General features: G+C 39.3%; 2 protein-coding genes across 2 annotated transcripts; both read right to left on the reverse strand.

Moving 5' to 3' along the window:
• Nucleotides 1-1,444: 1,444 nt before the first annotated feature.
• On the reverse strand, nt 1,445-9,129 carry cbx2 (chromobox homolog 2 (Drosophila Pc class)). The gene is made up of 5 exons (XM_027158882.2): nt 8,985-9,129; nt 8,787-8,830; nt 6,938-7,003; nt 4,150-4,219; nt 1,445-4,028 (listed from the first exon to the last, which is right to left on the reverse strand). Exons 1-5 carry the CDS (start codon nt 9,054-9,056, stop codon nt 2,724-2,726), a joined length of 1,557 nt encoding a protein of 518 aa, XP_027014683.1. The 5' UTR covers nt 9,057-9,129; the 3' UTR covers nt 1,445-2,723.
• A 5,507-nt stretch (nt 9,130-14,636) lies between these two features.
• Nucleotides 14,637-23,427, reverse strand: LOC113650486 (ectonucleotide pyrophosphatase/phosphodiesterase family member 7-like). The gene is made up of 7 exons (XM_027158883.2): nt 23,115-23,427; nt 21,961-22,088; nt 17,431-17,576; nt 16,335-16,967; nt 15,881-16,115; nt 15,592-15,703; nt 14,637-15,048 (listed from the first exon to the last, which is right to left on the reverse strand). The coding sequence occupies exons 1-7, from the start codon at nt 23,231-23,233 to the stop codon at nt 14,994-14,996; spliced, it is 1,428 nt and encodes a 475-aa protein (XP_027014684.1). The 5' UTR covers nt 23,234-23,427; the 3' UTR covers nt 14,637-14,993.
• Between the last annotated feature and the right edge of the window lie 5 nt (nt 23,428-23,432).

A 23,432-nucleotide genomic window follows, 5' to 3' on the forward strand; every position in this document is an offset into this window, starting at 1 on the left:
TAAACTAACCTAACCTAAACTAACCTAAACTAACCTAAACTAACCTAACCTAAACTAAACTAAACTAAACGGCAGCATGTGAAAGAGCCTTTAGCGTAGAAGCGATGACGTATGAGGAGAAGTGAATTCATATAAATCTGAAGCTGTGCTGTTGTTCTAGAGAGTTCAAGTCCAGTGAAAGTCCAGAATTCACCGTGTGGTGTTTGAGTTGTAGCTGTAGACTTGTGTACTGTACGTGTTTACTCTTTATTGCAGTGTTATCAGTCACATTACACTCACGGTTCTTAGATAAGAAAACCACGTAACATCCGCTGGCTGTTCTGCCGTCTCACCAGGGAAGACAAAAAGCAGGCGGTGAGAAATAAAGCAGGCTTAGCTCGTTTATCTGAACTGATAGACATCCGTCTGTTTCACCTAGTGAGGGACGAGAGCAGCACTGATAGCAGGAACTCTCAAAATAAGACTGTTTCACAGTTACGTTCATGGTGTTACGGTTAAAACAGCGGTTTAACCCTCGTGTGCTGGTCTCGCCTTCACAGTGTGTTCACAGCTCAGAGAGACTTTGAGGACAGGAGACAGAAAATATATATGTTTGAACAAAAGGTGAATTTGTCTTATAGGACAAAAGGCCATGTCACTCATTATGAGCTTGTTGTACACATTCCAGATGTAAGTCTCTATTGTGTTATAATAATCTCCAAAAAAAAAATAAAAAATCGATCTTCTCTTCTAGAAGGTTTGTCATTAGATGTTTGTGTCTGTGTGGGTTTGTGTTCATTCAGCTACAAGAGCATCAGCGAGATCAGACTCTGATGTTGGAATAAGGAGACTTCAGTTCCAGTTCATCCTAAAGGTGTTCAGTGGTGTTGAGTCAGAGTCAAGGCTCAGGGCAGGACACCATGAGGGACGTTATAATGATGGAGCAGCGTTATGTTCTTAGGGCCAGTGAAATAATAAATCTACACACACAGAGCCGTTCTGTAAAGCTGTGTGCTTCATACTTTAGAGAGTGTGTGTGTGTGTGTGTGAATGCCAGGGGTGCACATACTTTTAGCCATATAGTTATATCGCCACAATTTGTGTTGAACTGTGTTTTCTGACCAACCAGAATATAACTGGTGTGATGTAATGAGTCATTTAGCCCAGGATTTATAGACACACGCCTAGAGTCGATATGTACAGAGGACGAGTTCATCATATTACAAATAAGTTCTACAATCACCATGTGCTGTTACTTAATACAAAATAACACACATGTTGGAGTTACTGATGTGGGATCCTGGGATACGCCAGTACTGAGAGCACGGATACTGAAACGAATACATACCAATTTAAACAAACACCACAATGTGCTTTCCAGTGTTATTGTGTGTGTGTGTGTGTGTGTGTGTGTGTGTGTTGGTGGTGATACCTTTCACAAAAGTCAACAGATGCATGTCCGACATCATTTAAACTCACGCCCAAGTTTAATTCAACATTTCAGACTTAAAATGAGCTGCTAAGTATTTTTTTTTTTCTTTTCTTTTACAAAACAAACTTTTTTGCATAACATCTAAAAAGATAAAAGACAGTAAGAAATAAATTAGGACAGAAATATTGTGTTCTATCAGAGAGAAGGCCACGTGTTCTACGCTGCTGTGTATAATAAGGCAAAGGGTTCGTTATCGTGTAAAAAAAAAAAAACTTCAGATAAAAATAAACAACAACGCTGCATCATGATGCATTTTCTTCCTGTTGTACATTTATACTTCCATAAACACTGTTTAACAACGGAATAGCAGGTTTTCTTCCATTAAAGAAAAAAAAAAAAAAAGACACAAAGACACACACTGCCTGAGTATCACATATTCCATCATGAACGCTGGACTCCGGCGTCGCTCACATCGGCGGTTGTTAAACTTCACAGATCTCCTCAGGACATCATATTATGAACATAATCCAGCTTTTTAAATATTAGGCTTGTTATTCAAATATCTCAAGATGTCTAATCTTTTAATATTTATCGGGGCTTCTCGTTCCTCGACCTTCTAACACCAGATGTAAAGTCCAGCAGCCAAAAACTCTACTAACATTAAGAGTGTATTTTACAACCTTAATACGCTGTATGGATCGGGGGTGGGGGGTTTGATTAAAAACAAACAAACAAACAAAAAAAAACCTCCACCATAACAATAAAAAATAAGAAGAAATCAGACACACATCCCCTCCTCTCCCCTCCCCACCCCAGATATGGCTCCCGATACTCCACTTTAAAAACCACTGACGGACCACTCGGGGAAACTCGACCTAAACCCCACGCTTTAAATCCAGGGAATGTAATGCGACTTAGTTTGATCTCCAAGCACCAAATGGTTCGATCCTTGTGTAAAGGTCATGTCTCAGGTTTTGTTCTTCTAGGCTTCCAGCAGTTCCCAGAAAATCCAGTCTTACTATAAGACACTGATGGTTTAATGAAAGAAAAAAAGAAAAAAAAAAAGCACCAAGGGGCTAAATACCTGAATCAGAGGTTATGTAGAAAACTGAGCATTATTTAAGCACCAAATGGTTACCATTCTTTCTTCAGTCCTTCAGATTGTTGCCTTTCTCAGTTCTCCTCTTGTTCTTCCACAAGAAGAAGCTTCCAGAACAGACTGTGTGTGTGTGTGTAACTTTGTGGGTCTACAACACTTTTCTACGATACCCAATATCAATAGGTACAATAAAGGATCTGTTGTCCGACGCGCTCAGTAATTCCGGATGCTAAAGAAACCCACGCTAGTCGGCGATTCTTTAACAGTTACTGTGACCAGATTAGCGGTGACATCAGTAACGAAGACGTGTTCGATGAGGCTTCGTGTTGGCCTCCAATCCTTGCATTCTGACTGCACTTCCAATGACAATTCCTGGCTTTCCCCAGTAAACGGCGAGTCCTGCTCCGAATCTGAGCTGCTCCCCTCCTCACCCGTGCTCATCTCGCTTAGCGGCTTTGTCGTTTTGCTGCCATCTTTTGTGCCAGCAAATGTCGGGACCTTCCTCTGTCTTCCCAGAGGTGTTTTCCCCAATCTCTCTAACGGATCCTCCATTTTCACCTTTTCTACCCCCTGTGGTATGCTGAAATCCCGGGGTCCCGATCGACCCAGGATCCCTCCTTCACCCGGAGCGCTTTTTTCCTGCACTGGACCTTTCTTCACTATGGTCCCAGCGCCCCTAAGGTTAGAGACATCTTTTGGAGAAGAACTGACACAGTGCTGGGTTTTGTTGACACTAGACAAGCTGGATGCCTGAGTACTGGGGCTTTTCACTGAGGAGAGAGAGGAAGCAGAAGGTTTCATGTTCGCTGGTCGCTGCAGAACTGGGCTTTCCTGCTTTTTTGTCCAATTAGGAGCTCCACCTGCTGCCTGGCCATTGGTACTGTTGGTAAGTTTTGAACTGTGCAAACTGAGAGAAGCCACACCTGGAGACTTAGAAGTTGAGTTTTTTAAATCCAGACTGCCGGCATTACCCATGTCTGAGACCGAGAGCTTAAAATCCGTCACAGGTTTTCCTTGAGACTGGGCAGATCCCAGCGTGTTCTTTGGCAATTCATTGGCACTAAAAGCTCCTCGGTTCGGCATGACCATGGTCTCCCTGTTGGCAGCTCGATTCAGGCCTGTGTAGGTGAAACTGGCAGGCATCAGGGGTTTCTTGATGTTGCTATGCAGATCTGAGAGAGGATCTTTTAGAGGTGGCTTCAGAATTTTGCGTGGATTTTTAGCCTGATTCTGCTTCAAGGCCCTCAGCTCTGGAGCAAGAGGTTTCCTGCCTCGCTTCTTTTTCTTTGGAGGATCTGGTTTGGCCAGCACGATCTGAGCCTTCTTCTGCGGGACAGGGTGCAGCTCCCGCACTCGTGGGCTTGGCTTTGCCTTTCTGTTGCTGTCATCCTGGTCATCATCATCATCCTCCTCCTCCTCCTCGGATGAAGAGGACGAGGAGGATGAAGATGATGATGAATCAGAAGAAGATGAAGATGACGAGGAGCTGCTTGATTTTGAGGCTGGCTGAACTGGATCCTGTTGAAGAGACAAAAGGTGAAATGAAATCACTGGTGGATAAAGTCAGCTTTTATTAGGGGAAAATGTAAGTCGTTTTCTGGCACACAGAAGACCAGGGATACACACATGAGGTCCTCACCATGATTTTCCGAGGTCTTCCACGTGGTCGTTTCCCTCGTTTCCGAATCAGTAGCTCTCTTTCTTGCTCCCTGGATGTAACAAAACAGCAAAAAGTCAGAAATGCCGCCACAGAATAGTCAATGAAATAAAACTGCTGGTGAGACCTTCCTTAAAAATATTCCTGTTTGCCGTAACACGACCGACCGTCAATTTAGGACCGACTCAAATGTTTGGTTTTTGCTTTATTGCTTTAAGTCCGACCGACTTGCTGCTTGTAAATTTGCGTTAAAACCGACCTTTTTTTTTTTTACTCTTCAAACAACTAATACAAAAGCAATAAAATAATATTAATTATATTGTAGTAAGTATTGTAAATATATAAATCGCCTCGGCCTACATACAAACGAAGGCTACGTTCTTACTTTTAAATAAAAACCCGTGACGTCATCTATGTTTACGCTATCGGTTACCGGATGTCACACCACGGCCTGTGCGTTCGCTTCGTCTCATTCTCTCGTTCACTGTCAGAGTCGACGGTTCGCGCTCGGTAACGATGGCTGCGGCTGCAGTAAACAAAATGTTCGTGCTCACCGTTCAAAGTCGTACGGGTTCGAGCGCCATAATACATCTAAAAAAAATCCTTAAAACAGCTCGACACCGCTTTAACTTGGCACGAAGTTCTGAAAAAACTGTCCTGCATCAAAATAAGGTTGAAGACCCAGTCAGTGACGTCACGATATGCTAATTTGTTTAAAGCCATACCTACGTCATCACCGTCAACAAAATTGTTACTATTTTTTTTTTTACATTGAAACTTGAAAAAAAATAAATAAATAGACCTACCTACTGACTCTTTTTTTTTTTTTATTGCAAACCAAAATATTTTAAAGGATGGCCTGAGAACCTTCTGGATACCACGAAGTAATTGAGGTCGAACTAATTAAGATAAACCACAAGCATTAATATAGTTGAAATGTTCCGGACAGGCGGATCTAATGTATAAAAGCTTTTTTTTTTTACTGTACTGTTTAGCATTTAGTGCTACTTGTGGCTGAGTGCTGTCGCTCTAACGAGGGAGCCGAGTTACAATCTTAACTTAAATGCAGAAAATGAAGTAAATATGCCGTGTGTTTTGAGTTGTAGATTTGAGCTGCTTTTCTGAACCAGACAACGTTAGAACTTTAGGGCTGCAGAAATTCTGTGCTATGAAGATGTAGAAGACAAAACAAGAGGAAACCATCATTTAAACAACTGAGATTAGATTAGATTAGACTTGGTCATTACACACGTACAAGTACAAGGCAACGAAATGCAGTTAAAAATATTTGAAAAAACTTGATGATAAAAAAATACCAGAGTTTTATATAGTTATTTAACCATTTATTTGGTATTTGATTTTTTTTCAGTCATGAGATTTTTCTTCTTTTCTTTTCAGACAGTTTTGTTTAACATCTTTCATCACCATATTATTGACCAGTGAAATAAGGCCTGTTTCAGCCCGATACTCTTTACACGACTTTCTTCCTCCTCCTCGGATTTACACATGTGGAGGTTTGAATTTTTCCGCTCTAAAATTTCCCTCCAAATTTGCAGAAGCTACAAACTGAAATGATGCATTTTCTCGTTTGCAAACGTCTGAGTTCAGATCAGTTTGTGTTTAACCACCTGTTAGTCACAAGAATGGATCCAAGTCTAAAATAACAAAAAATCCCCATCTTCATTGTGCCACAAACCTGGGTTGAGAAATCTAGTTCCTGTTTTTCTTTCTGAGTTAAAACCATCGCCTCCACACTTCCTCCCTTACTGAGGCCTCGCTGCAGGAACGTTAAATTCGACAGACTTGCTTTTCTCTATTCTTCTCTTTTATGACCACAACACAGATGAAACTAACGAGTGTTTTTATCCTCTGTGTCTTAGTCAAAATTTAATAGCTTTGAGATTCAAATTCAGCAAACTTGACCAAAAGCGCCAATTTGTTCCGTCGTCTATTTTATGAGTTCTAATAAAACATGAAGTTAAGGCTTTATAAACGCAGGGTTTTGTGCATGTTAACAATCTCCACATATTCGTAACTTTTACTGCTCCTCAAACACCCCACGGCGACGCCACTTACGTTAGCGACTAATCGGATCACAGCATCTTTGTGTCCCATGAAAAGAGAAGTGAAAACTCTCACTGAAGTCATTACCACAGTCAGGAAACATAAAGAAACCTTTTGAAGGGATTTTTGTTGGTTTTATGATGAAGGTGTTAGCAGTGGACTTAAAAATACGGGTGAAGCTCGGGATTAAATCTCCCATAAATATTTTACGACAGTCCCAAATGTTTACTTGTGCCTGGTTAATATAAGACTCATTACAGATTTTTATATGCTGGGTATTAGGTTTAATCTCATTACACTTTATCTGGCTATCAGGCACATGTTTAAAATGCACGAGTGCTTTACTCTTAGCACTATTATTACAGCTGACGTAATCATTTAATGGAGTAATAATATTTCCTCATGCCACTACAGTACAGGATTTCTCTAGACATTTTAGTCAGAATTCACCTGCTGATATTTTGTCTTTTTTTTCCATGATCAGTTTTGAGATTAAATAAAAAGAAATAAAGCAACAGTTTGTGTCTCGGTGTGTAACGTCTCTGTAAACGAGCCCCATTGGCACCACTAAAGCCCTATCTGCTGTCCACAGAGGTGAAAGACTACAAACGGTGCTGAACTCACGCCCACTGGAGCGTTTCATTCTGTATTGTTTACATTCAAAGCAGGAGGAGCGTTTTCTTCCACGAGCCCCGACCCCCCTCACCTCTTATTAAATGCAGCCAGCAGTCGCGGGTCCAGCAGGTTCTCCTGAGGCTCCCAGCTATTGTGCCTGAAAACACAAAAACACAAATTAGAGCTGTTAGTCAGTTCCATCTGCACACGCAATCCTGTGAGAGCACACGCAAACGCCACGCCATAACGCCGGGGTTTAAAACACAAAAGCAGAGTTTATCATGATCTTAAACAGCCAACATACTGTCACAGAAAGAAAGAAAGAAAGAAAGAAAGAAAGAAAGAATAAAGTAAATAAAATATGGCTCCATAAATATAAAGTTTGTTGTGTTATGGATTAGAACACAAATGCTCCAGTTTCAGCTGAAGATAAATTTGGATCTATATCCTTTTCTCCAGGTTGCTGATCATGCAAGAGACACATTTTCACAAAATTATAGCGAAACACGTCGAAACTACACAACCAGGAAAACAAGGAACCCTGAGATCTGAACATTGTGGATAGTCCACAAATCTTAACCCGAGGTCGATCTGTACAGAGTCTGGTAAAGAAAAAAGTCATTACAATTTTTATGAGCCCCATAAATAATGTAGTTAATAATCAGACTCTTCATCCCTTCTCCAATAAAACATGTCTGAACATCTAGGAGACCAAAGACACTGTTGCTTACTTATAAATTACAGCGTAACAGATTTGTGCAAAAGAGGGAAAGAGAGAAATGAGCTCTGGAGCAGCACAAAGGAGGACACACACATGTTAAAAGCAGGTGATTAAAATAATCAATAGCCACCAAGCAAGTGGAAGCAGATGGAGCAGTGGGAAAAAAACTGAGTGTGATTGACAGATAAGATACACAGTGCCATAGGATTAAAGAGTGACAATAGGGAGAGAGAGAGAGAGAGAGAGAGAGAGAGAGAGAGAGAGAACTAACAGAAAAAGTAATTAAAACTATAACTGCTAAAGGAAACTGGGATTAGACAAAACAACAGACAAAAAGAGAACCACGTAAATAGACAAGAAACAAACAGTCCTTTAGTTTCATCTGTATTAAATATTATATTATTTCATTTATATTACAGTTTCGTTTTGCTGATCCTTTATTGTTTGTTTTTAGTTTAGCTTTTATTGTTTTTTTTTTAATAAACTAGTATTTCATTTATTTATTTATGTTTATAATTTTTTACCTTTTTCCTTTCTACATTAAATATATATAAAGTATAATTTCATAATAAGTAGTAAGACCAAACAGATATATACATTTTTCAAGTTTATATTAGACGTTTGGTTTTTCTCTGTAACATAATAATAATAATAATAATAATAATAATAATAATAATAATAATAATAATATTTAAGACAAAATAAATCTGCAGTAAAGAAAAATAAGAGAAACAACAAAGAAAGAGAATATGGTGTAAAAAGGGAAACGTGTGTGTGTGTGTGTGTGTGTGTGTGTGTGTGTGTGAGTGAGGGCAGCTGCAGTTGCTTATGAAAGACGGCACAAAGCCAAAAACGGTTGAAAACAAAAGAAAAACCAAGAAACGGCGGATGTTAAAATATTTGCTCTCACTGTTAAGAGTGAATATTTACAGCTCTGTGGGACAGACGGACAGACAGACAGACAGACAGAAAAGTAACACTAACATTAAACAGGCGGTGATTAAACACAACGCTACAGAGAAACACACACACAGAAAGCTTGTGTAACAGTGTAAATGACCTCCGTGTAAAATAAACCGCACAAAAGAGTTGAAACAGTAGCGAGAAACAAACTAATGTGTTACTAATCCCGCATTATTACAGATTATAACCGGCACCGTTACATTAACTGTTGCACTGTAGCGACATGTTGCCTTTCATTGTTTCTACCGGGACTTACTTAGACGACCAACCTCTCCACTTCACCAGATACTCCAACTTTCCCTGTGCAAAACACACACACACACACACACACACACACACACACACACACACACACACACACAATACAACACGAGGTCACACAATGCAACAACACACACCAACGCACAAAAGCGCTTATACATTAAATTATAAAGAAATTCCAGTGTAATGTCACCTTTCGCAGTCTTTTACTGAGAATACACTCGGCATCGAAAACCTGCTCTCCTACAGCGCTTAACTCCTCCATGTCTGCTACAGCAGCAGCTTTCCTCCTCCTCCTCTTTCTCCTCCTCCTCTTTCTCCTCCTCCTCCTCCTCTTTCTCCTCCTCCTCCTCCTCCTCCTCCACTGAAACACAAGGAACCACGAGGGGGAGGGAAGAGAAAAGACAAGGTGAAAAACTCATCAAAACACCCTGAAAAAGGTTTTGGCTCCACGCGGCCACCGTCGGCGATGACGTCATAGCCCGGCTCTCCCCATCCTGGCTCCTTTTGGAGGACTTCATTAGACAATTAGATGCAATAATTAAAAATCTGGAATCAAAACGTTTGTCAACAAATCCAAATTCATTACTGAGGTTCACCGACCAGGATTAAAGATGTTAGACCCACTCATTAATACACATCAATGTCAATGTTCATTATATTCAAATCGACCAGTTATTTTCCTGAGCTTGGGTTCAGTCAGTGTGAAGATTGTTACTGTGTGAGAGGAAGAAACTGGAGACCCCAGAGGAAAGAACATGGCGTTAGTGAACACGTGCACCAATTATACCCTATGATGGGCTGTGATCACATCCAGGGTGTATTTCCACCTCATGCCCAGTGTTCCCAGTATACTGATCATTACACAGAGCAAGTATAATAATGTAACACTGAATACATCCTAACAAGGTCGCAGACGAAGAACACAACAAATCTAAATTTACAGCATTTAGCAGACACCTTTATCCAGAGTAACTCACATTTCATACAACTAAACAATGGAGGATTAAGGGCCTTACTCAGGTTCCCAGCAGTGGCAGCCTGGTGGACCTGGGCTTCAAACGTACAACCTTCCGATTGGTAGTCCAACATCTTGCCCACTAAGCTACCACATCCCCAACCTACGTGTTACAGCCTCTGTTGGGGTGGTAATATAGCAAAAGCACACAGACAATTTTATTTTTCTATTTATTTCCTTAAATATTTTATTTATTTAAGTTTTTTAGACATGTAGGAGAAGTTTATTCCTCCACCTAGGTTCCATAACGTTGGAGAATCTTGGTGCTGTGCTGTATGTAGAACTATGAGTATGTACTTAGTTCTGAGTTCTGTGTGTATCACCAGGGTCTTGGAGGAACATTGTTTAATTTCACTGTGGACTGTAGCAGGGTCTGTATCGGGCTGAAATGACAACAGCGCACCAGAGATCCATTTGAAGGTTGTCTTAGCTAAAATTTAGGCTTTGCTAAAAGAGACCAACCTTTTCAGTAGCGTTAGCTAGAAGGCTAACATTTTAGCAGGAAGAGGTTTAGTTCTGATGTGAAGATCATGGAGCAGAGATGGTTAAGGACCCCTACAGTGGCACCTCGGCAGTGCTGTGGCTTCACTTGATATGATGTATATCATTGTAATCGGCATACATGATTTAAAAAAAAAAAAATGATTAACTTTCAGTCAGGTGTGATATCAAACCACATGCCAGAACACCAATTAAAAATGGGTCAGTGTTATGATATCTAACCGACAAATACTGTATATATCCATCTTCTCATAGATTAAAATAGGATTTATTGGACCATGACTGGGGCTCAGGTGGGCTCAGGTGGGCTCAGGTGGACTGAGGTGGCTTCAGGTGGGCTCAGGTGCCCCCAGGTGGCCTCAGGTGGCCTCAGGTAGGCTCAGGTGGCCTCAGGTGCCCCCAGGTGCCCCCAGGTGGCCTCAGGTGGCCTCAAGTAGGCTCAGGTGGCCTCAGGTAGGCTCAGGTGGGCTAGTATGTTTGTAATCTTCTTTATTTTAACTGGAGAGTGAGAAGTTTTCAAATGAACACGAAATATCTACTTTTTTCTTTTATGTAAAGATAGTAAGATAAATAAATAAAAAATGTATAAAATAAATATTAAAGATAAAAATGTGACGTGACATGTGAGGAGCTGAGTGTTGCCCCGAATGTCTTTTCCCACCATCAGAGTTCGTTCTCTCACAGACTCACCTGAGGAGATCAGCAGGAGACCAAATCAACAATTGTCTACTTTACTAAAGTAAATTCTGTTTTTTTCCCCCTCAGCTATATTTACTGTTAAATTTGTTAAATCCGAATTTTAAACATTAAAAATATTTCTATTTACACAAGTGAACATGACTGCTAACAAGCTAACATAGCCACTTAGCTCTAAGATTAAGTCTACTTTTTGGAGTAAAATGTAACACTTCAGAGTAAACATACAATGCAAGGTTAGCTTTCTAAAAAGTTAGCTTTCTAGCTAACGCTACTAAAAAGTTAGCCTTCTAGCTAACGCTACTAAAAAGTTAGCTTTCTAGCTAACGCTACTAAAAAGTTAGCTTTCTAGCTAACGCTACTAAAAAGTTAGCTTTCTAGCTAACGCTACTAAAAAGTTAGCTTTCTAGCTAGCGCTACTAAAAAGTTAGCTTTCTAGCTAACGCTACTAAAAAGTTAGCCTTCTAGCTAACGCTACTAAAAAGTTAGCTTTCTAGCTAACGCTACTAAAAAGTTAGCCTTCTAGCTAACGCTACTAAAAAGTTAGCCTTCTAGCCAACGCTACTAAAAAGTTAGCTTTCTAGCTAACGCTACTAAAAAGTTAGCTTTCTAGCTAACGCTACTAAAAAGTTAGCTTTCTAGCTAACGCTACTAAAAAGTTAGCCTTCTAGCTAACGCTACTAAAAAGTTAGCTTTCTAGCTAACGCTACTAAAAAGTTAGCCTTCTAGCTAACGCTACTAAAAAGTTAGCCTTCTAGCCAACGCTACTAAAAAGTTAGCTTTCTAGCTAACGCTACTAAAAAGTTAGCTTTCTAGCTAACGCTACTAAAAAGTTAGCCTTCTAGCTAACGCTACTAAAAAGTTAGCCTTCTAGCCAACGCTACTAAAAAGTTAGCTTTCTAGCCAACGCTACTAAAAAGTTAGCCTTCTAGCTAACGCTACTAAAAAGTTAGCTTCTAGCTAAGGCTACTAAAACGTTAGCTTTCTAGCTAACGCTAATACAAAGTTAGCTTTCTAGCTAATGCTAATAAAAATAGCCTTCTAGCTAACGCTACTAAAAAGTTAGCCTTCTAAAACGTTAGCTTTCTAGCTAACGCGAATACAAAGTTAGCCTTCTAGCTAACGCTACTGAAAAGTTAGCCTTCTAGCTAACGCTACTATAAAGTTAGCAGTCTAGCTAACGCTACTAAAAAGTTAGCCTTCTAGCTAACGCTACTGAAAAGTTAGCCTTCTAGTTAATGCTAATAAAAAGTTAGCCTTCTAAAAGCTAAAAAGCTAGCTAACACTACTGCAAAGTTTAGTGTTTTAGCACAGCCGAATTTTCGAGTTGGATCTGTGGTGCATTTTAACAGATTCATTACAATTTGTTGGCTTTAAAGCACAGTTTTGTATTTTTAATTATTATTTTTTAGTGAACATATTAGCACTAGCATAATGCTAGATGACGCTCAACCTGTTAGTTACACAAGATGCGCGCTCATGGTCTCTGAGGTACACCTGGACCATCACTCCTGCTTTACTCGTTGTGAGGTGTGTTTTTTTTTTTTGTCACCAGAATGAACATTTCCTCCATTTAACACAGAAATCTTTCTTACCAAAAACAGAAAATAAGCTCTTTATTGAAATTGTTGTGCAATTTCTTGAAAGGTCTAATGAAAAAAGCTGCGTTCATTCGTATCTAGTCGATGCTAAGCCGAGCTTTTTGACAGAATGGTAAAGTTTAATACGAATAAATAAAAATTTTATCCTTATTACTCCAGTTACATAAAGTTTTCGAATTTGATACCTTATATGTTCTTACCAGACTTGCTGGACTCGTGTTAATCTGTGTATTATAACGTCACCTCTGATCTCAAGACCGAGCCACACAGAAGGAAAAGGGCAAAAAAAGGATAGCAGGAAGTTTCATTACACCCCACTTAGGAGTACTAACGTACTATATTCTGATTTACGATTTGATTATGAATAGGACAAAGATAGATTATTAACAATAATAATAATCGTTAATCATCTATTGCTGCTAAGCATTCACTTATTGTAACATACATTTGCTTATTAATACATCCTTTTTGTAAATTTGGATTTTTTTTTTAACCAATGCATCGATATTCAAATCTGTGATGTTTCCAACTTTATACTAAAATTGAATGCAAATAAATAAACCAAGGGTGATTATAATAAGCATAATTTATATTATGCACTAATAACTAGTTTTGTGCTGTTTATGTAGACCTTATTTGTTTGAATACTGGACGTTTTTATCATAGTTGCCCATCTGTCAGTAAACTTGAATAGTTTGTGTGGAAGTGCAATGTACCAGATGTGTTTGTTGTTTTTGTGTGTTGCATAAATCATAGCTTTGTGTGAAAGGATCTGCGTGGGAAGGAGACAGGAAGGCATTAAACCCCAACCGCTCAGTTGTGTAAATGAGATAAATGTAAGTTGCTCTGGATTAGAGCATCTGCCCAATGCCATAAATGTAAAATGTAAACATATTTGTAAGTATTGTGAAAGTTAAGATCAGTATTTAGAAGAAAGGTATCTGTTTTTTGTCAAAGAGTTATGTTCTTTAGACAAAATCAAAAATCTAGCAAAAATCTATTCTATGAAAGGAGTTTTACTGGTAATCTTTTATTATTATTATTATTATTATTATTATTATTATTATTATTATTATTATTATTATTATTATTTAAGTAAATTTATATATATATATTTTTTTTACTATATTATATTGTATTATATACTATACTATATTATATACTATATTATATTATATTATATTATATTTTATTATTATTTGCCATTCAGTTTTAAATACAAAATGAACTGCTTTCCTGTGTTGTGATTTTAAAAGTGAAACTTTCATTTTTTGTACTTACACATTACTGCACAGTGAAATACATTTCTCCAAATATCCCAGCTTAGGAAGTTGGGCACAGGGTCAGCCATGATACAGCCTCTGGAGCATAGAGGGTAAAGACACAATGGTGGCAGCTTGGAGATCCTGGGGCTTGAACTCCAACCTTCTGATCAACAAACCAAAACCTAAGTCATTCATTCATTTTCTACCGCTTATCCGCACGTCTCGGGTCACATCTCAGGTGTCATCGGGAATCAAGGCAGGATACACCCTTGATGGCGTGCCAACCCATCACAGGGCACACACACTCTCATTCACTCACACACTCACACACTACGGATAATTTTCCAGAGATGCCAATCAACCTACCATGCATGTCTTTGGACCGGGGGAGGAAACCGGAGTACCCGGAGGAAACCCCCGAGGCACGGGGAGAACATGCAATCTCCACTCATACAAGGCGGAGGTGGGAATCGAACCCCCAACCCTGGAGGTGTGGGGAGAACGTGCTAACCACTAAGCCACCGTGTCCCCCTCAGCCTAAGACATGCGACCACTACATAAATAAAATATCATTTAAATATCATAACACGACAGACTCACCAAATAAACTCTTCAGGCTTCTGGTCATGAATGAGTGTCATCATGAGGATTTGAATTCATGATCTCCAGATAGTAAAGCCATTTGTATTGTATATCGTCAAATATAGATTTTTGTGTACACACCTTACTTGATATCCATTACTGAAGAGATATAAACACTCAAGTAAAATTAGAAAATTCTTTTTATTTCACATATTCCACAAAGATTCAAATGGATCCTCATATAACAAAAACATACAATCCATTGAAATTCTTAAAAACAATTGACATGAATGTTGATATAGAAAGTGAATAAACATCCATATTTAGCTTTATATGAACATTTAAAAACATCTTGGTCAGTAAGGGAACTTTGACAATTACAGTTTTAAACAAAAAATTATTTTAAAACTTTGTATTATTTAAATAATATACACAGGAAGTGTATAGTTTTTATAGATGTTTTTAATACATAGACTGATATTGATAATTTTCTGCCTAATGGCCTTCTGCCTAGAGAAAGGAACGGATGCAGCAGCTGTCTAAAATGATGTATGTTTTGTGTCTTCACCTTCAGCATTTTCAAAACTACCAGCTCTAAGAAAGAAGAAAAAAAATTTTTTTTATGGCAAATACTTGCTTAGTTAAATCATCATAATGCTGGTTTAAATACATTATCTCCTTTTTACCAGAGGCCAAACTCAGAATTTCCACGTGTTTTGTTCCAGAATTGAACACTGAATGTCTTTCTCATGGCACAGAGCGTTGGTTACTATGAAGCTCATATGAAAACAGACCCTCATGAAAAGCTACACATTCTTAAAGCCCTAAGAATTTCTGGTGACGAATCAAGTCCTGACAAATTTTAATATCAGACTTGCAGCGATAAAATTATTCATTTGTGTGTGCTGATTGAAAAAGGCCAATAGGTTGAGTGTACTGGTAAAAAGGGTTAATTATTTATATTAATTATTGGACATATTGATTCAATTAAATGTTGATTAAATATATTTTTTTAAAATGATTTCTCTTCCTTAAATTGACGTATTTATTTAACCGTGCATAAAGTATTTATACAAATTTATTAATTTTTATAAATTAATTTCTAATTTTTTCAAGTGCATTTTATTTTCCACATACCTCTGTTTTTTCCTCCTTCGGTTAAGGACACTGTAGGTCACCACAACAACAAACACGATCAGCAGCAAACCTGCCACAGCACCAAGCCCAATGAACACTGATGAGTTTCTTTCTGTAGCACATGAACAATGATGGAGGGAAAAAGTGTGAGAGAGTGGTGACGTTTTACATGTCATTTCAATTGTAATTTTATATTGTAAGTTTATATGTTAAGTCTAAATATTAGTAAGTTATAATGGATGGATTTTTCCCACCCTTGATGACATTAGGATTTTGATAATTCGCTAACCCTCTGGTTGCTCAGAGGAGACCAGCATGGCACGCGTTGCGATCAGGTGTCCGTCATTGGGTTCGGGTGTGATGCCCAGCAGGTGGCACATCAGTGAATATATGTGTACTGTCTCAAATGGCTCCACCGTAATGTTCTTCCGGAAGGCAGGTCCCACTGCACGGAAGAATGGCTTCATTTCCATATAGTCATTGTCAAAGCCATGCTCCCCTTTATTGAACTGCACTGGGAGAAACTGCAAGTAAAGTTTCACAAGAGCATCTTTTTTAAAGCATTTGTCTTTTTCACAGCCAATCAAATTTACCTCTATCTCAGAAATGTACAGCTGCACACTTGTCAAAGCTGATGTAATAAAAAAAAGAACTCTATCCAATCAGAATACTTCATTCATTAGCACTAAAATATTACTGGTATTTAATTCCTTTCTAACTGGTTAAATGGTCAAGTTACTCACTCCATTAATGACATATCCCAAGTCGGCCCATAGGATGATGGGCAGTATGCGGTTATTTTGGGCAAAGTGCAGCCTAGGGGGCATTTCCTCTTTCTTATAGACATGGAGGTGAGGATGAGCACCCTTCAGGGCATTGTACACTTTTTCTAGCCTTCCAGGTTTAGGGAGGAGCAAACCACTTGGCCCATAGTCCACCAGAGTGAAGTCTAGATCTTTAAACGAGAATCCTGGGATCTTAGAAAGTACAATCTCATTCACTGCACCATTACGTAACACTGTGGTCATGCCATGGTCTGCAGTGATGATAATATTAAGGCACCGTGTGAGGCCGTTGCGTTCAACAGAGTCTCTCAGATAGCCCACAGTTCGGTCCACCTGTCTCACCATCTCCTTTACCTCCTCAGAGTCTGGACCATATTTGTGGCCCGTGCTGTCTGGCTCTCCAAAATACAAGGAGACAAAGTCCAGGTCTTTTTCCCCAAACCAGTCACCCATGATCTTGTCAATGTTCTGGCGCCACTCTGTCTCATTGCTATAGTTATAAAAGCGAGGCTCCACTTCAGACACTAGTGCTTTTTCACCATCATAAGTTGAAGCCGTGCCAGGGAAGTGAAGTGAGCCAGCCCGGAGACCCTGAATGTTGGGGAGATATAGAAACACATCAGGATGCAGAACAAAATATATAATGTGAATATAATGTGAATATAATCATCCAGAGCACTGAATTGCCTATTGATACTAAAAGACTGTATCTCTTGGTTGTAGAAATGTCTTTGTATTTAGAAATCCAGGCCCTTTGGCTTATTACCTCAGGCCAGCAACAATTATAATGTCTCTAAATCTAAAGGGTAATAATGCCGGCACAATCTGCTGTGTGCCATATTACCATTCTCCAAACAGATAACAGATAAGATATTTCTTATCTTTGCAGTACAGTGTAGGCCAGTTAAATATTTTATTTATATAACAGTCCACAAAAAGTCCATTTGACCATGCAAGCGTATTTTTTTTTGTATTACTGTGTGAGTAGAAAGTTGCCATAGATGTTAAAAAAAATCCAAACTGTATAACAAGGTCCAGGTTTGTGTTTCTGTACCTGTCTTTGAGCAGTGATCCAGATGGGCAGGCTCCCATTATCCCACCACTCGTTCACAAACTGAGTTTGGTAGTATGGCTTCTTCTCCGACGTGCTGGTGTTGAACCACATGTTGTGTATCACTCCATGATTTTCAATATATTTACCTGCAGATTAAGTTTAGGGTAAGATAAGAGACTGAGTGCCCCTTTACACTGTGGGGATACAGCAGAATAATTAAGAGTGGTGTTGTGAGGAGTTACTGATACTGCCCTGAAGATGATTATTTTCCTATAACAGCACATCCTGAGGTGTTTTTTTTTTTCTTTTGTAACACAGAATTGCCAACGATTTTACAGCAGCAAACTTAGTCATTCAACACCCATGGTTTAACTTGAGTGTCAAGATGGCACCGTTGTGGCCCACCGCCATCCTACTCTATGCTTTTTATTCATTTCTGTGTTTATTTTGTTCATCTTTTGTGATGTGTTATCTCTGCTAGTGTACGATCGCCTGACAAATTTTTGGGACACTATGAACAACTCTCCTGATTGTATTAACAGTGGACATTCAAAAACACTGCCACTTTTTCTAGTGTCTGTGCCTTTCTGCATACAGTATCCTGTTTGTCTGTTGCAGCGCAACAAGAGGCGCAGGAGATGCAGAAATAGAGGAGGTATCCTTGTCAAACTCAAAGCCTATCTGGCCTCCTGTGTGGATAATCCATGCTTTGCTCTGAAGGGAGTATCCACGGAATATGAGAATTTTAACCTGCGTCGCTCTCAGGAGTACAGTTATCGGTGGCTCAGAACGGTTATCCCAATGCGGTTGTTCGCTTCCGGGTCAAGGGCCAGTGAAGATCCCGGCACAGGGATGCATACAAGTGAATCTCCGCCTGCTCAGTCAAGCTCCAAAGTAGTCTGTGAGCTGTAAGCTGGTACATGCAGCCTTGTTGAACACTTGTTCTCTCACAAATAAGACAGATTCTTAACTATCTGATTTCCCCCTGCGATTTGGATCATCTTCTGCTCACAGAGACCTGGCTAAAACCAGGTGATAATAGCGCCTTCTCCTCCCTCCTGGCAACTCCTCCCTGAGTATGCCACGATTGTCCTGTCACGGTGGAGGACTGTTTACTCCTACTCACTGCTATGGTAGCTTTGAGCTAGAACCGATTTTGATCGAGTTTTTATGTCCTGTATTGTGTGCCATTATCTCTTGTCCACCTAAATACAATAAGGACATTATCTCTGTTTTCAGAGTTACTTTCTGAATCAATGATAACTGATAAATGAGTTTCAAAGTCATTTGAACTTCTTTGATCTGACACAATCAGTAAATGACCACACGCATCAGCATGGCCACACACTTGACCTTATAATTTCACAAGGTGTGTGTGTGTGGGGGGGGGGGGCACTTCCAGTACCCATCTCAGAAATAATGGACATTATCTCCATTAGGATATCATTATGCCCAAAGGATATCATCTCTGCTCTCTACTTTACCTGCTCAGAGATTTTGGCCCCATTGCACCATTCAAGGGCAGAACTATGAGAGCCAGACCTGACCCTTGTTTTATGATACTACTCGTGCTCTCAGGCAGCGCCGCAGAGAAGCCGAGCACAGGTGGAAGAAGAACAAGCTACATGTATTATTGGGTAAACTGCGTGATAATCTTTCAGACTATCAAAATGCCCTTAAAGAAGCTAAATATATGTACTTGTCAAATGTAATTTCCATCAGCTGTAATCTTCCTAAAGTGTTATTTAATACAATTCAGATCAGCTGAACTTGCTTTGTTGTCCATCCCTCCTTTCCGTCTGTCTACTGTTGGTGGAAGGTCATTTAGTATAAATGCTCCTCAATTATGGAATTCGCTGCCTCCTACAGTACGAAACATCACATCTGTGGGTGCATTTAAGTCCCAGTTAAAAACATATATATTTAACAAGCATATCGGATAATGCAATTATATGTATTATGTGTTGTGTATATATAGATGTATATGTAAGTGTCTGAATGTACTGTATTTGTGAAATGTAAAGCGACCTTGACCTACGGAAAGGCGGTATATTAATAAAACTTCTTCTTCTTCTTCTAATTCAGTGTTACAAATCCATCTCGCAATGTCCTGAAACATGAATCAAGGTCAACTCGTGATGATTGAGAAAATGATTTTGTTGACAAGGTGGCCTCTGTTAGGCAGAACATTAACATTACTTCTAAATGTCATGATATATGCTCTTTTTCTATGCCCTTGTCTACATTTAATATGTTTCAGCCACTGTCCCTATCTCTCCTCTCTGAGGTGGTCCAGCACTTTTCCCTAACTAACTGTCCTTTGGACATCATTACATCCAGAGAGCTGAAACAGGTTTTTAACACGGTGAGCCTTTGTCTCTTCTCTTTTATTAACATCTGCCTTAGTTCAGGGTCTGTCCCAGATGTCTTTAAGCATGCTGTGGTCAGTCCTCTTCCTAAGTAACCCAATCCTGTTCCTGCAGTATTGTCTAACTTTAGACCAGTGTCTGTTATCTTTTATGGTTTTAGAAAAAGTTGTTTTTATCCAGTTGCACTCTTTTTGGGAAAGAAATCATATTCTAGTGAAATTCCAATCCATTGGAATTCTATTCCATCCATTCTCTTCTCCCTTGATTTAAAAAATCCTGTACTGCTTGTGATGTTGGATCTCACTGCAGCAACTCCTGACACGTCTGGCACAACACACTGGACTTGAAGGTCCCGTACTGCAATGGTTTAGGTCATTTTTAACAAATAAGGACTTCCTTCCCAGCCCCTTTGACCCCTGGTGTTCCACAGGGTTCCCTTTTGTGCCCTGTTCCCTTTTGTGCCCTGTTCCATCTCTGTACAAGCTGCCACTAGGGTTGATTATTTCAAAGCACAATGTTTCATTCCATCTGTATACAGCCAAGTTCTGCCAGTTGTGCCAAACTCTTTTGATGCACTTGAGTCCATCCACAGATGTTTGCAAGAATTGTCTCTGTGTAAATGAGAGTAAAAAAAAAATATTGTTTGGCACCTCCAACCTTCCCAGGTTTGTTGCTGCTGGTCATGATTTCTCTGCCCCTCTTTTTAGCCAAGCAGTCAAAAAGTTAGGGGTGACTTTAGACAACAGATTAAACTTTCAGACACACATTGATTCTGTTGTCAAGGCAGGATTTTTCCATCTTCGTCTCCTCGCACAGGTCAAAAAGAAAGCCATTCATGCTTTTATTAGCTCACAGCTAGATTATTGCAAAGCTCTTTATGTTGGAGTCAATCAAGCTTGTCTGCATCATCAGCAACCTGTGCAAAATGCTTGTATGCTGACCATTACTTTAAAACATGATCACATCACACCAATCCTGGATTCCCTCCACTGGCTATGATGTTTGTAGTGCAATTATAGGCCTGACACCGCCTTACCTATGTGATGTTGTATGTTTTTACCAACAAAGTACAGCTTTACATTCTGCTGGCCAAAACCTTCTACAGGTCCCTCAGTCGAGGTGTAAACAACTGGGTGATTGTTCTTTCACCCTGTCCTAAACTTTGGAATACTCTCCCATCTGAGTAATGTGCTATCACTGACCAGTCTTTGTTTAAAGGCAAAACTTAAAAATCACTTATTTATAATGGCTTAATATAATTGTATTAATATAAACTTGTGAGATCAGCTACACTGACTCTCACTGGTGCTCAAGTTAATCAACACCTTGCTAATCACTCACTCACTACCGCTTATCCGAACTTCTCGGGTCACGGGGAGCCTGTGCCTATCTCAGGCGTCATCGGGCATCGAGGCAGGATACACCCTGGACGGAGTGCCAACCCATCGCTGGACACACACACACTCTCATTCACTCACACGCTCACACACTACAGACAATTTTCCAGAGATGCCAATCAACCTACCATGCATGTCTTTGGACCGGGGGAGGAAACCGGAGTACCCGGAGGAAACCCCCGAGGCACGGGGAGAAAATGCAAACTCCACACACACAAGCGGAGGCGGGAATCGAACCCCAACCCTGGAGGTGTGAGGTGAACGTGCCCCCCTTTCTTACCAATCAGAATCCAGAAATTAAGCATAATTAAAACAAATTGAACAAATTAAAGAGCAGTGTATCCTCTGGGAATTTTAATGGGAATCATCTTTGTACATATAACATCTGGTGCTATGTGCAACTTTATAGACTGTTTATAAGTAGATGTTATTAAGGTGGTGGATTATTCTCAGGAATGCAATTAAATTGTATTTGTTTCTGTTAACATTAGACACAGCCTTGCAGAAAGCTTTATCGAGATCCAGGTATAGATTAAGAATGAGCAACAGTACTGTCTTTATGATTGTAACAGCATCTTTATGGTACAAACATAAAGTTTTAGATGTTGCCTGATAGGATAACTGTCTTGATAATATGAAAGCACTTTTATTGATGAGAGGTTGCATGTATATGGTTTAGATTATCAGGAGGTCATGAGATAGTGAAGGACATACAAATCCTTTAATGATCAAATTAAAATGCACTTATGGTTGTGTGTTGTTACCTGTAAGTATTGTGAAATGAGTAGGACTGGTCATGGTAACGAAGGCTGGAGTTACATAAGGGGCTTTGACCCCATCTTCAGCCATTTGGTCAAGGTGAGGCGTATCCACAGTCCTGTCATAATCCCACCTGAAATGGCAGCCATTTTTACACCAGTTAATACTTACATAGTAGCAGCAGTAGAAGTAATATTTATTTATTTACTTACCTATTTAATTAAGATCTAAAATAGTTTTGACTTTTGTGTGTTCCCAAACAAAAAAAAAATCCCAATTTGTCATCAAAACATTAAAATAAATCAAAAGCTCAACTAACACGGACATGAATACTAGAACCCAAGGTTTCCTTCAGAATATTACCCACAGCATCACAGTGTGTCTGTCATCTGTTCTTCATCCCAAAGTGCATCCTGGTTCCGTCTCTTCCCAAGAAAGCAACGCATGTACACCCAGACACTCATAAGAACGTTTTATTTAACAGATCACACCATCACACCGTTACCAGTTTACCGGTTGCACTTCCTTGCACCACCTTCGGAAGGCACTAACCAATGCATACAGGGGATGTCTGACAAGAGCGTTTGGAGATGCTCAGTCCCAGTCGTCTGACCATTACAATTTGAACCAAGTCCGAGTCACTCAGTTCTTTAAGCTTTTTTCTGCTTCTAACACATCAGGTTTGATAATTGACGGTTCACTGCCTTGTATATCTCACTGTTTGAAGTGGCTATGGCTGATATAGCATGTTTGGAAAAATGAATATAAATTATAGGAGATTATTAACATTCTGTTTAGGTACTGAGTCATGATTTTGCTATAAACGTTAATCATTAGACCAAAGTACGAAGTAAATACTTTTTCTTTCAAACATTTACTTGTGTGACCTAGTAAATCTGTACATTGTTTATAAAGGTTATGCACTTTACATGTCTAAAAATGCTAATGGTAACAGAGCGCTAGATTTATACTGTACATATTTAAAAAGCTCTAGCACATTCGTTATTTTCAAGTCAGAATGTTTGGGGTATATAATATAATTATGGTTTTACTGTATATCTGCTAATTTGGTAAAACAAATACATTTTACTAATAGGAAATTTATGAAATAATGTTACATATATTTATGCACAATATAAATGTCCAGACATTGTCTCACCTGAAGCCATCAAAAGAAACCAGCAGCACCTTGCTGTGACCGACGCAGTTATTTTTGCCAAGAGGTTTGGCTTGCAGCGAGCTTGCAAACACACAAAGACACACAAACAAATTCCACATGATTCTTCAGTCTTCTTTTATCGAGATCACCTGTAATCCGGCTTAGGGATGATCTTAACTTTTAAGTTTAGTCGTTTAGATTTTCCCTCATGAAATCCTGATCACCTTCTCAGTGTGTTTCCTATTGTCATATCTGGTAAACCTTTCTCTCTTTAAACATTCACGTTGATGGCCAAAGTTTGCTCTTATCTTAACTGAT

The sequence above is a fragment of the Tachysurus fulvidraco genome, chromosome 7 (assembly GCF_022655615.1).
Source record: "Tachysurus fulvidraco isolate hzauxx_2018 chromosome 7, HZAU_PFXX_2.0, whole genome shotgun sequence".
NCBI classification, from domain to species: domain Eukaryota; kingdom Metazoa; phylum Chordata; class Actinopteri; order Siluriformes; family Bagridae; genus Tachysurus; species Tachysurus fulvidraco.